At 48.7% G+C, this 13,120-nt stretch overlaps 4 protein-coding genes across 4 annotated transcripts; 2 read left to right on the forward strand and 2 right to left on the reverse strand.

The window, feature by feature from the left end:
* Positions 1 to 280: 280 nt before the first annotated feature.
* GLAREA_12822 (MFS general substrate transporter) lies at positions 281 to 2,735 on the reverse strand (the record flags this gene model as incomplete). Its single annotated transcript, XM_008084585.1, has 5 exons — positions 281 to 559; positions 656 to 713; positions 1,134 to 2,367; positions 2,419 to 2,470; positions 2,520 to 2,735. 5 exons carry the CDS (start codon positions 2,733 to 2,735, stop codon positions 281 to 283), a joined length of 1,839 nt encoding a protein of 612 aa, XP_008082776.1.
* A 2,527-nt stretch (positions 2,736 to 5,262) lies between these two features.
* On the reverse strand, positions 5,263 to 6,864 carry GLAREA_12823 (FMN-linked oxidoreductase; the record flags this gene model as incomplete). The annotated part of the gene is made up of 3 exons (XM_008084586.1): positions 5,263 to 5,420; positions 5,490 to 6,692; positions 6,738 to 6,864. The coding sequence occupies 3 exons, from the start codon at positions 6,862 to 6,864 to the stop codon at positions 5,263 to 5,265; spliced, it is 1,488 nt and encodes a 495-aa protein (XP_008082777.1).
* A 708-nt stretch (positions 6,865 to 7,572) lies between these two features.
* On the forward strand, positions 7,573 to 8,907 carry GLAREA_12824 (Calcium-dependent phosphotriesterase; the record flags this gene model as incomplete). Its single annotated transcript, XM_008084587.1, has 3 exons — positions 7,573 to 7,835; positions 7,884 to 8,310; positions 8,359 to 8,907. 3 exons carry the CDS (start codon positions 7,573 to 7,575, stop codon positions 8,905 to 8,907), a joined length of 1,239 nt encoding a protein of 412 aa, XP_008082778.1.
* A 977-nt stretch (positions 8,908 to 9,884) lies between these two features.
* GLAREA_12825 (P-loop containing nucleoside triphosphate hydrolase) lies at positions 9,885 to 13,111 on the forward strand (the record flags this gene model as incomplete). Its single annotated transcript, XM_008084588.1, has 6 exons — positions 9,885 to 10,209; positions 10,396 to 10,710; positions 10,799 to 11,293; positions 11,342 to 11,426; positions 11,475 to 12,729; positions 12,809 to 13,111. The coding sequence occupies 6 exons, from the start codon at positions 9,885 to 9,887 to the stop codon at positions 13,109 to 13,111; spliced, it is 2,778 nt and encodes a 925-aa protein (XP_008082779.1).
* Between the last annotated feature and the right edge of the window lie 9 nt (positions 13,112 to 13,120).

The following is a 13,120-nucleotide window of genomic DNA, read 5'->3' on the forward strand; positions in this document are numbered from 1 at the left end:
TCGGCGGGACGATTCTCTTCGTAGGAAGTATCTGCTGTCTATTCCTCGCCCTTCAAAAAGGCGGAAACGTCTATGCTTGGTCTGACGTCCGAGTATGGGGTCTAATCCTAGGCTCCGCTCTCCTCATGATAGCATTCATCCTCCTCCAAAACCACCTAGGCGAAAGGTTTATCTCCTCTCCCCCTTTCCACCCCCCAACCCAATCCAACCTATTTCAGAACCACAAACTAACTCCCCCCCCAGCGCAACAATCCCCCTCCGCATCCTCAAAAACCGCTCTCTAATCTCCACCCTCCTCGTCGCCATCCTCATGTCCGCCGGCGTAAACACCCACACCTTCTACCTCCCCTTCTACTTCCAGTCCGCCAAAGGCACCACAACCACGCGCTCGGGTCTCCTCATGCTCCCCTACCTCCTCAGCGTCACCTTCACCGAACTCACCGTCGGCTTCGCCGTCGCGGCCGTAGGCCTCTTCGCGCCGTTCATCAGCACCGGTACTGCGCTGTTCACTGCCGGCGCCGGCGTGCTCTGCACGCTCTCTGTACACAGCAGTACCGGGCTGGTGATCGGGTATCAGATCCTCGCGGCTGTGGGCTTCGGCTCGAGTTTAAATATCTGCGCGACTGCCGTGCGCGCGTCGGTAAGTGAGGCGGACCTGCCGATTGCGAACTCCCTGACTATTTTCGGGCCGTTTTTCGGCGGGAGTTTGGCGGCTAGTGTTAGTCAGAATATATTCCGGGCGCAGTTAAGGAGGAAGTTGGTGGAGAGTGTGGGCATGAATGATACGGCGCTGGTGATGTCGACGGGGACTAGTGGTGTGACGAGACTCGTTCCGGATTCGATTAGGCCGGAGGTCTTTGAGGCGTTTGATGTTGCGGTGCAGAGGACTTTTATATTGGCGGCTGTGGTGGGGGGGTTGGCGTTTTTGAGTAGCTGGGGGATTAAGTGGAAGAGTGTTAAGGTGAAGAAGGAGTAGGTGGAAGTGGGAGGTAAGTTGCAGAAGGCTTGAAGCCTGGATTGTGACCAGCGGATATGTCGCGTGAATCAAATGTCTGAGATAGAGTGTTTGAACGTGGTATCATAGATTGTTGAAAAGAAAAGGATATATACAGAACTGCTTAGACCGAGCTTACACCGACCCCCTGTTATCCATCTCCTCACCCATAGCCTGCATTCTAGCAACCTGTCTCTTCTCCTCCGCATCCCTCTCAGCAGCAGTCAATCTCACAGGAACCATCTTCAACACAACTGGAATGAGAAGCGCAACCACCATTCCACCTCCCAAGAACGCAGCAGTAACAGCCCATCCAATCGTATATCTTGGACCGTCTGTGCTTGGCCATATTCTGCTTCCGTAAACACTTGAAAGATTACCAACGGCATTGACCATTGCTAAACAGATAGCTCGCTTTTCGGCTGGAAGGTTGATCGTGGCACTCGTCCAGGCTAAGATCAATGGGAGAGCTGTCCAGATACCGGCGGCTACGAAACAGAGCATGACGTATCGCACTGTTGTGTTGTCGACAGCGACGCAGACGATGGAACAGATGAATCCGAGGGCGAGTGCGGCGGAAATGTGATATCTTCGTTCGTCGTTTCGATCTGCGGAATAGGCCATGATATTGAGGATGACGGTTGCGACAACGTAGACTGGGATAGTCATATATTGAGCAGTGGTAGTCGTGTACCCCATAGTCTTTGTGAGAGTTGGAATGAAATACGAGATCGTTCCAGCTCCGACATCGAGGACGAATAGGAGCATGAAGAGGTAAGTTCGGTAATCACAGACGGCTGCCTTGAATGCTTGCCAGTGGCTCAACCGAGTTGAGGCGGTAGATCCAGACTCAATACCGGAAGACAGAATTCTGACTGTAGCGAGTTGACGTTCTTCGAGAGTCAATGCGGGCGAGGTAGCTGGGAAATCGAGGAGTATGAAGGGGGCGATCATGGCAACTCCGACAGTGGCCACACCTTCAATAATAAAGAGCCATCGCCATCCAGCAATACCATGCGCATCAGCAAGTCCACCCGTAATTCCACCCGCAAGAAGGCCCCCGAAAGCTCCGGAGAGCACAGCGGCGCTGTAGAAAATGGCAAAGCGCTTTCCCATCTCGACTGGTTTGTACCAGCAGGAAAGAAGGAACAGGACACCTGGGAAGAAACCAGATTCAATACATCCGAGCACGAATCGGAATGCAAGTAAAGCGCCGTATGAGTGCGAAGCAGCCATTGCAGCTGAGAGAGCGCCCCAGACCAACATGATTCCGGGGAGAAAGAGGGAGGGTCGTGAGCGCGATAGGATCATGTTGGAGGGGACTTCGCAGATGAGATAGCCGAAGAAGAAGATACTGAGGACCCATGCGTATTCTAGACCATATTAGCATTTGCGACTACAAATGTCATGAAATGAGAACTCACTTGAATCATCAAGATTTAAATCATCTTCCATCCCAGCAATCTTCGCATTTCCCTGTCACATGTTAGGCCATTGAAAATTTGATTCGAGGCGTTCAACGTACGATGTTCGTGCGGTCGATGTAGTTCAACACATACATGATCCACAGAATCGGCATGAGTCTCAGATCAATCTTCCTCAACAACTTCTTCTCGGCATCGCTCCCAGGCACATAATTCGCAAGTGCAATCTGCAACTCCTGATCTTCCTGGCTGATTCCCAATTTATGCGCCGTGGTCGGGTCGACCTCGAGGTGTGTAACTCCGCTTTTGGAATCCATTGTCGGGTATCTTCGTCTTGGAACTGGAGTCGGTCGAGGTGGTTGATGATCTCGGTGATGCTTCAGGAATTTTCGAGGGGCAACAACGAACTTTATAAACCCCAAACGCCATCACGAAGAACCTATGCAGGCCAAGCACCTTACCGCTAAACTAGACCCCCCGCATGTTTACTCCATACTTTCCCCATGTTAAGAAAGCTCTATCTCGTGTCGGACCGAGTCAGAAATTGACGGCGGAGGAGGCTCCATTGTCGTTTCGTGGGTGGTCCAATAGGCATTCTCGCCGGAATGGTTGGTGTTGAGGGTAGCGTCGGGGAGAAATGCGCGCTCACGTGGTAGATCCAATGGAGTGGGAGGTTGTGCGGATGCGCATTACGCAAGCCACCGAAAATACCACGGTGATGGTCCCGAATTATCATTCCGCTGCTGCGTGTTCCCCGTCTCCATCCGCTAATGGAGTATGGGGTTATGGGGTATCTGACATCAGGTGAAATTGGTAGATCTGGGTACGACCCCAAAAGCTCGCTTAACGAGAACAGCTTCCTTGGACTCTGAAGGGGGGCGCTCGCGATGGATGATATATCTGGCGATTGTTAGGCGGAACTCGATATTATCAATTCATACGATTAAGTCAGGAAAGCGTTATGCACCTTCTACTTAGCCGATTAATCATCGTGTGTTTCTTCTACTAATTCAGTTGAGGCCGATCTATTTTCTCCTCGTCAACTTGTACTTGCGTACATTGGAAATCACTTAACCACTGCAACCATAAAACGGATTATAGACTAAAGGAATAGCTGGGTATAGAGAGTAATATAGCAAGTCTTCAAATAAGTAAATATCTAACATTTCTAGCATCTCACGGCAAGTACAATTTGACTACGAAGAAATAGACGGGCCTCGAGCTCATGAGACACTTCAGATCTCGTTTCCTTAATTTAAGGAGAAGTTCGTACAAGAATACTGCCATGTATAATGAGTACTGTGTTAACCTGAAATGGCGTGTAGATTTCATTCGGCTTAGTTCTATCCTATCGTTATGCATGACCTCGTACGAGCTCTGCTCACTTACTCTCTTTAGACATGTCAATATGTTACTTCCTTACTTCATACTAATCCCTTTCACGAAAGTCCATATACTGCGAAAAGAAATAGAACCTCCTTCTGTAGCTCAATGACACTGTCACATTAGTTCGTTAAAAGGGACATCATCAACCGGTCTTCTTACCTACACCTATTATTCCCCTAATATTCAAACCTCTACGTGTCAAACTCCATTTACAGATGCTTCGAGTGAACTAAAGTTCCCTACAACCATCTACCATCACAATCAGAAACCCCTATTCCGTTCCAAACCACGCCTCCAGATGAAAGCCTGCTAGTATGCAAAAACCTGTCTAGTAGTCATCTCATTTACCACATTCTTGTTATCCAATCTTGGAGTGCGATCTTACACAAAACTTTCAAGCTCTAATTGTACTCTCTCACCACTGTCTTATAACAACGTACTATGAAAATCCTCGACGTGGAGAACCCGCTACAAAGACTACAGTAACAAAAGCTCTGCGGTGGCACTGTCCCTATTCGCTTTAGATCATCAAATAAGTCAAATGAGTCTATATTACGGTTAACTATTAATCATTACCAAAATCCGGCATAATCATGATAATCAACCGATTCTAAACATTGACTTTTGAAAATTCATGGCAGATAACAACGCTAATAGGTAGTATTCAAACATAAATTCGTTTGACTTATATGTCTTTTGAATTATGTGGCATATCACAATTCCATCATTCAAGTGTGACTTTATACGTGGCATGAATTAATGTGGTTGTGATTAACGGGGGGGCGGGGGCGAAACCCTTAATAATCGCTTCTGGGTGCTTAAAGTCAGTGAGTCCGACAGTGAGCTTGAGTACATAGAAGCCGAACTTGATATTCTTAATAGCTGATTTGAATCATTTTCCTTGAGCCTTCTCTCTTTTATTTTTCGACATTCCATTCCATCTCTCCTATCCACCAAAACCCAAAACCGCAAAACCAAAATTTCAACACCGCATAGCATACCTTCGCCACTTGATACACTTCCCCACTCACACCCACCAGACCCAATATCCTAACCTTCTCATCCCGAAACAGACAACAGACCACCTTCACCTCTTCCACAAGCAACATGGCATGTCAACTTCATAACCTCGATTTACGGCTCTAGATCACATATTCGCAGCCTATATAACGAAGAGGAACAACTATTGGAGTAAGAAGTTGTGAGACTTTTATCGAGGAGGGAGGCTGTGGGCTGGCGAGACGGTGAATAGAGTGAAGAAGAGATGGAAGAAGAGTGCCTGGGCGGGGGTCCGGGGGATTAGGTCGAGGTAACTTCACACATCGACTCTCCCAACTACATATATACTACACTCACGCCATCGCCCCACCACACCTCATGTTTCACATATTCAAACACCAAGACAACGCAAGCCCAAGAATTTTCCATTTATACCTCCCTATCTCCTCATCACCACCTCTAAATCCTAGCTTTAGGTCTCCACCTCGCATAAGGATGTTCCTCTCCCACCGGAACCAAATGGTCCACCGCGCGTGTATTTACCATTCCCGGATGCACCTGCGAGAGATCCGTCACACCCATCATTTTCATTGTTGTTTCGAGCTCGTCTTTGAGTACTGTGATACCACGTTAGCAAGGTCCCAATCGTAGGAAATCCCAAATTCCAAGGGTCTAGGGAGACTCACTATCAACGAATTTCTCCACGCCTTCCTCCCCGTAATTCAATGCGTAGAGAAATCCCCTTCCAATACCTACACTCGTCGCGCCGAGACATAAACACTTAAAGATATCCGTCCCGCGCATTATTCCACCGTCGATAAAGATATCCAACGCATCAAATACCTCGGGACAATTTCTCTGCAGCTCTAACAGCACGAGAATAGGCGGGGGCGCGGTATCAAGAGACCGGCCACCATGGTTACTAAGTACAATACCCTGGATTCCATTCTCCATCGCGAGTTTCGCGTCCATGTAGTTTTGCACACCTTTCAGAACAATAGGCAGATTCGTTGATTTCCTTAACCAAGGCAAATCGTCCCAGCTCAAACTAGCATCGATATAACGGCCCATGATACGACCTAAAGCGCCGCCTTTCGAGTCATTCTTCGCTTTAACACCGCTCATAGGCGTAACAACACTCTCGTCCGCCGCAACCCGCTCATCCGCTTCTCGTTTGCCAGGAATAGGCGCGTCGACGGTGACGAAGATTGCTTTAACGCCGAGAGACTCAACGTGTGCGAGGAGGGCTTCGCTTTTATGCCGTTCTTTGTCGACGTATAGTTGGAAGAACAGCGGCATTTCCTCGTTTTCAAACCCCCCGTATGTGCCCTCTTCGCGTGTACTCTCAACAATTTCCTTGATCGGATACGACGCGCTCGTCGACACAACCTGCGGAATCCCAACTTTCTTACAACCCCGCGCGATTCCTAATTCGCCTGCTGGATGTACTAATTTTGCCATTGATGCTGGCGCGCAGAAGATTGGAACGCGCATTTGGTGACCGAGCATTGTGGTGGACGTGTCTACATCTTTTACGTTTACTAGACATCGTGGTCGTAGCCCAATTTCGCCGTATATAGAGTTGTTTCGCGATTTCGTGAGGCAGTCTGTCGCGGCGGAGGAGTAGAAGGCCCATGTTTTCGGCGTCAGGCTGAGGCGGGCAGAGGAGACAAAGTCGTGGGTGCTGATGAGGGTGGAGAGTGGTGGTTTGGTTTCGGGAGAAGTAGACTTGGAGACTTGTGGAGGGGGTTTGAGCCATTCTTCGTCGAGGTTCGTAAGGTCGAGGGTTCCGAGGATTTTGGAGGGGGAGAGAGAGGTGGATATTAATGAAGGCGCATGGATTGTGCTGTATGCTGTTGTTGCATCGCGGCCGGCGTAGTTTTGAATTACTGAGGATTGTTAGTGGGGGTTGCCAGGAGAGGTGTTGGACCTACTTGCTGCTCCTCCTGGATGAGAGGGTGCGAACTCGGTGAGATCGTAGACTGTGTTGTCGACTACTATCCATAAATCATCTGATGTGTTGTGCTTGGAGATTTCTTGGGTTGTGATGCTTCGAGACATGTTTGCGCTGTGGAGAGTGGGAAATCTGTGTGTTAGCTATGTGGAAGTATGTAGTCAATTGTCAAGCATAATGGCACACAGAAGAAATAGGTAAAGAAAGTTTATTGATATAGATAAATCTACATTCGAGTGGCTAAATGTCAATCAGTGGTGGTTGCAAGTTGTGTGTCGTCGCGAGAAAATGGCCCGAGATGGAAGTTCGGCAAATGTTGGGGAAGTGACAGCTGACTCAGGAACAGACCAACATTTCTTCCGCTTGAATAATTCCAAGCTTACTCTTAATCAACCTCCGTCGTTTTTGTCGAGATATCCTCAAGATGATGTTGGTTTGTGTCGATTGTTTTCCAAAGCTCTGCTGCACCTCTCTTTCTGGCCGCCGTGGAGACTCTTTCAACATTATTTGACCCTTCTCTTGAAAACACGACTTCTCTGAATTATTTGCGACTGAAAGGTCATCTGCAAGCAATGGTTCTGCTTCGTGCGCAATTTGGACATATTTATATCCTCACATTGCATTCCTTTGTCCCTTTGGCACTTCGTATTGCTTCTTTCGTGCAAGGCATGCCCAGATTCTCTCAATGGTGGGGCCGAGGTTGTGGCATTCATGTCATGTTGGAGGAGACTCCTCGGTGATCTCGTATTTCAACCTTGCTTGTCCGCTATCTTCTCTTCTCTGCTTGGAAAGAAATCTTTCATCATCTCACGAAGATGGTAAATCTCGCTTCGAAGCTAGCCATCGCTGGTGTGGTCTCTGTTGGGGTTCTGTACCAATTTCTTATCAAATACCTTGTCTTTGATGTTCTTGGAGTCGGGCGCGAAACCTTCTCGATTGAGTCCTATGGACACCTCAAATGCGAAAAGGTGGAAGAACTAGGCATCGAAGGATGTGAGGATATGTGGATGCATGAGAAGACCGGTCATCTCTACATGGCATGTTCAGACAGCCGCTCTCGTGAGCAGTGGCTTCCGGCGTTCGATCCTCAATCACCCCTCTCGTGAGCAATGACTGACAACCACAGCGTTGACCATCTAAATGCCACAGGTCGAGGTCTTGTTGATCGTATCGCCGTGCTGGATACTCGTGGCTCGGGACGACTCGCTTCTCGAATAAAGTGGTTGTCAATCGAGAACTTTTCTGGCATCAAGGGAGACGGAACTCTGAATCTACACGGTCTAGACATCAGAGCCGACGACAATACTGATGTTTTACGAATCTTGTTGGTCAATCATCGCCCACCCATAGACCCTATCACTGGCGAATTCCTGGACGCAGCCAAACATGGAGCGAATTCAACAGTCGAACAATTCCAAACCGAGATTGGCACCGAAACAATGCGCCACGTCCGAACCTACCATCACGACCTGATTCAAACGCCAAATCGGGTTGCCTGGGTCAGCGATCATTCATTTGTATTTACAAACGACCATACCCACAAACATGGCTTTGTGAGTTTCTTCTCTCGTCCAATGATAACACGTGACTAACCTCCTCAGCGCCGCGGACTCGAAGCTATCCTTGGTGGCGGAAACGTCGGATACTGCGATCGAAGAAGCTGCCATATCGCCTATGATTCCGAATTCTGGGGTCCCAACGGTCTTGTCCGCGGTAAAGACGGTCTCATCTACGTCCCGAATGTAATCGGCTCGAACGTCCAAGTCTTTGCCCTCACTGAAACCCACCATTTACGCAAACTCCACACCCTGAAAACACTCCCGATTGACAACCTCTCCGTCGACCAGAATGGCGATATTTTCGGTGCTGCGTTTCCTCAGGTTTACAAATGGATCCAGTCATCAAGCGATGCCTTTGGAGTCCATCCTCCATCTGCGGTTGTCAAGATAAGTCGAGCTGGGAAAGTTCATGGGAGGGCGGTCGATGTGGATCGGACTGTGGATGATTATACGGTTGAGAAGATTTTCGAGGATGATAGTGGCGTGTTGCCTGGTTCTACGATCGTGGTTCATGATGTGAAGACTGGGAGTTACTTTTTTGGAGGGGTGATGTCGCCTTTTATTACGATTTGTGAGAGACTGTCTAGATGAGCTTCTGAATTATTGAGTTCAAAGATGGGGATCTGAGAGAAATTTTAGGAGACATGGGTTTGAAAGTTGGATATATTTTATATACATAGGTACTTATCTATTCTCATAGATATCTTTCCAAGATGCCATTATTTGCTTCTATTCTCTATTCTCTACATCCTTCTCTATCTATCTCGATCAATTTTGAATAACCTTTATACTCTACAACCCCCGCGCCTCGCGCTTAACCTTCTTCACCCCTCTCTACCTGCCCCAATCTAGGCAATTTCCTCGTAAATTATAAACCACGTCCAAGACTTCTAACCAACTTTCTCTGAAACATCCCACGCACGGCTCGACCAATCCCGTAAACCATGAAAAATGACTCGACCAATACAACGGAACAATTGCTCGAAAAGGGTTCTTTCCTGGGGAATTGGCATCCACATTGCGGGTGGCTTGGCTCGGATGGATGAGCTCAGGGCTGTGCGTTGGTCTGAGCTTTTAAGCCCTATGAAATCGCCGCGCTCGCGTGGAAGGAAGCGGCCGCGTTTGTATGCATGGGCGATTTTATGCAGCCTCAAGGACAACAAACACCAACAAAATTGATGTCAATATTTACAACACTCTTCAGGAATCGTCAATTCCGATTATTGCACCGAGCTCAAGATGGACAGAGTACATTCATATGCTCACTCCCTGCTGCTTCACAGCTTGAGATCCTCTCCAAGTGGACCCAACCGTCAGCGAAATCATCTCCCATGAAATTTCCACGCCGCAGCACATACAATGCTCGCATCTCTTCACGTACACGGTCCAACAATCAAGTGTGGCTACGCACGAGGATCGCGTTGGTGTTTTGAGTTGGTGAAATAAGCCCAACCCACCGGTCTGCGGCGTAGCTTCGTTTAGGGATGTAGATAATTCCAACAATTTCCTCGTTGACCATTTTCTCATTCTTCGTCATCCTTTTCTTTCTGTTAAAATCTGCAATCAGGATGACGGACCCAAACGACCCTTCGGCGCCGTTCAATCAGACGGAGTTTGACGAGGCGATAGCCGGTTTGAACCAAACGGAAATTGACGAGTTGATGGCGGGTACGAATCAAACGGAGATTGATGAGGCGATTGCGGGTGCGAATCAGACTGAGGTCGATGATTTTTTACTGAGGAATACGGGATCGAAGGAGGTTAATCAGACGACTGTGATTGGACTTATGAAGGAGACGAATCAGACTTTTACTTGTCATAATATGTTGTTGCCGACGCCGATGCAGAATGCGAGTTCGTGGGCGGCGGTGGGGTGTTTGAGAGGGTTTTTTTGTGAGTGAGAAATCCTATGGGTCCGATGAGGAGGGAGTGTGTGGAAGTTTGAGGAGTCTAGGTTGAGGAGGACTTTTTGGGCGCGATTTGAATACCAGACTATTCCTATGTGGCACTTTCCGACTCAATCGTCACAAAATCTCATATACAACCTTATTGAGAGCGCTCTTTCTAACAAAAACTCAGGCCCCAATAATACCGCCGAGCATCTACCAGAATACTGTCCACCAAGTCCAGATTGCGGTGCCAGAAGATTAATGTCAGCAATATGCGAGCCTCAAGGAATCTACGAACCCACAATTTGCCCAGCAGGATTTTACTGTCCAGTAGTCGACGGCCGATCGCAAAAGTTTCAATGCCCTTCTGGGAGTTATTGTCGGAGAGGATCTGCTGCAGCGAGGAAATGTAGTATCGGTTCTTATTGTCCTGCAGGTGCGAAGAAAGAAACGTCGTTTGTGGCGAGTGGACTTGCGATATTGATTGATACGATTTTGATTACAAGTATGTCATCTCCCTCACAGCATGGTTTTCAACTTCAAAGTGGAAAGAAGATGAGATAGTCTAGATACATCACAGCTAACAACCACAGTCTGCGTTTTCCTCAAACTCCGAGCTTTCTACGTAGCCAAAAGTAAAAAGGGCAAGAAAGTCAACAAAAAAGCCGCCACCTTCTTCACCAAAGGCGCCAGCCTGCCCAACTTCCGCGGCAAAAACTACGAACAACTAGAAGATGAGCAATATCATGGCTCCATCAGCCCGGAATCACATAACATGATCCCCATGACCAACACCGCAGCTTACCGCCGCCGACCCACTGGATTTCAGGAAATCGGACAAGTCGAGCACAATTTCTCACTTGCGGATCATATCAACGATGATGATGTGGCAGATAGCACTGATTTACAGCGTTTCGTTCAGTCGCTTTCGAAGATTCTGGGGGCGACGAAATTTGGATTGACGTTTGAGTTTCAGAATTTGAGGTTTCATCCGTCAAAGGCGCCGAGACCTATTTTGCAGGATGTTTCGGGGTGTATTAATGCGGGGTCGCTTTGGGGTGTGATGGGAGCTTCTGGGGCGGGAAAGTGTAAGTTGATAAAAAGAGGACTTTAGGAGTAGTGGCTAATTTGAGTAGCTACTTTCGTCAATGTTTTGATGGGAAAACAAGCTGGGATTACTGGTATTACCAAGGTCAATGGAGTGGCTGGTGATATTAAGAAGTATGAATGTATTTTCACTTATTTCAAACAATGCTGACAGTGACTCAGATACAAGAAAATCATCGGATATGTTCCACAAGACGATATTGTCCTACCGGAATTGACTGTTCGAGAAAACATTCTACATTCCGCTCGAATTCGTTTACCTTCGAATTGGTCTGACTCTGAAATTCAACATCACGTCGATGTGCTGCTAAGCTGTCTTCAACTCTCTCACGTCAAAGATTCTCTTGTCGGAAGTCCTGGTGCACCTGTCATCTCAGGAGGTCAAAGAAAACGAGTCAGCATTGGTATGGAACTTGCAGCAGCTCCAATGGCTCTATTCCTCGACGAACCAACATCCGGACTAGATGCCACAGCAGCCGCATCCATCATGTCAACTCTCAAAGCCCTCTCACGTCTCGGCATGACCATCATCACCGTAATCCATCAACCACGACCTGAAATTTTCGAATCCCTCGACAGTCTTGTCCTCCTCGGCGCCGGACGAATGATCTACCAAGGTCCCGAAGACAACATCCGCCCTTACCTCGAAAACTTAGGCTTCCACTTCCCCGAACACTCCAACCCCGCCGACATCATGGGCGACATCATCGCTGGCGAAGGACGACACTACAAACCCACCGGCGACGCCTCCGTGCAATGGCTCATCGACACCTGGGCAACCACCCACCCCTCCAGCGCGCTCGACAAAACCAAGAACTCCACCATATCCACCACCGAAATCACCTCCCTCACCTCAACCATCAAACAACGCGGCGCCCCCTTCCACCGCCAAACCCTCCTTTGCCTCAACCGCTCCCTCCTCCAACAATTCCGCATGAAATCCTCCTTCTTCTTCGAGCTCGGCGTCGGCTCCATGGCCGGTTTCCTCATCGGCCTCTCCCAGCTCAACGGCAAAGGCCAGGTTTTCCAATCCATCTACGTCGAGCCCTACCAATTCATCTCCTCAGCCGCCCAACATACATCGATCCCGCAGATCGCATTGCTCGTCGGTCTCGCCATCGGTCTGACCGCGTCTGCGCCGGGCGTCAAGGTGTTTTCAGAGGAGAAACTCGTGTTTTGGCGCGAGGCGGCCGCGGGACACAATCGCTTTGCTTATTACATGGGGAAGGTATTAAGTACGATACCCAGGATGATATTGGCGAATTTCCATTTCACGACGCTTTTCATGTTGTTGAGTACGCCTGATATCACATTCTTACATAGTTTCGCGGTGAACCTGCTGTATTTCTGGTGTATCTACGGTATCGCATCCTGCATATCCATGGTTACACGTCGCGAAGACGGACCGCTTCTCGCCGTAAGCCTTCCCCTTATTCCCCTTATCCACCTTGTCCCCTATATACCATCCCCCTCTCCCCCCCCGCTAACAACCCCAGGTTATGTGCTCCCTAATAGTCGGCGTCCTAAACGGCTTTTCCCCCACCCTCTCCACGGTCCGCGACTGGAAACTCGCCTGGCTCTGGCGCGCCTCCCCTGGCACCTGGCTCGCTGAAGCGTATTTCACGGAGAATCTGACGCCGTTGCGCCATCTGTATGATATTGAGACGGCGAGGGATACGCTGGGGTATTGGTTGGGTGTGTATACACGCGATTGTTTGATGTTGCTTATGTTGGGGGCCGTCTATCGCGTGTTGGCGTTTGGGGGACTGAGGTTTATGTATCCGAGTCGGCAGAGGTAGGGGTAGGGT

The sequence above is a fragment of the Glarea lozoyensis genome (assembly GCF_000409485.1).
Source record: "Glarea lozoyensis ATCC 20868 chromosome Unknown GLAREA21, whole genome shotgun sequence".
Lineage (NCBI taxonomy): Eukaryota > Fungi > Ascomycota > Leotiomycetes > Helotiales > Helotiaceae > Glarea > Glarea lozoyensis.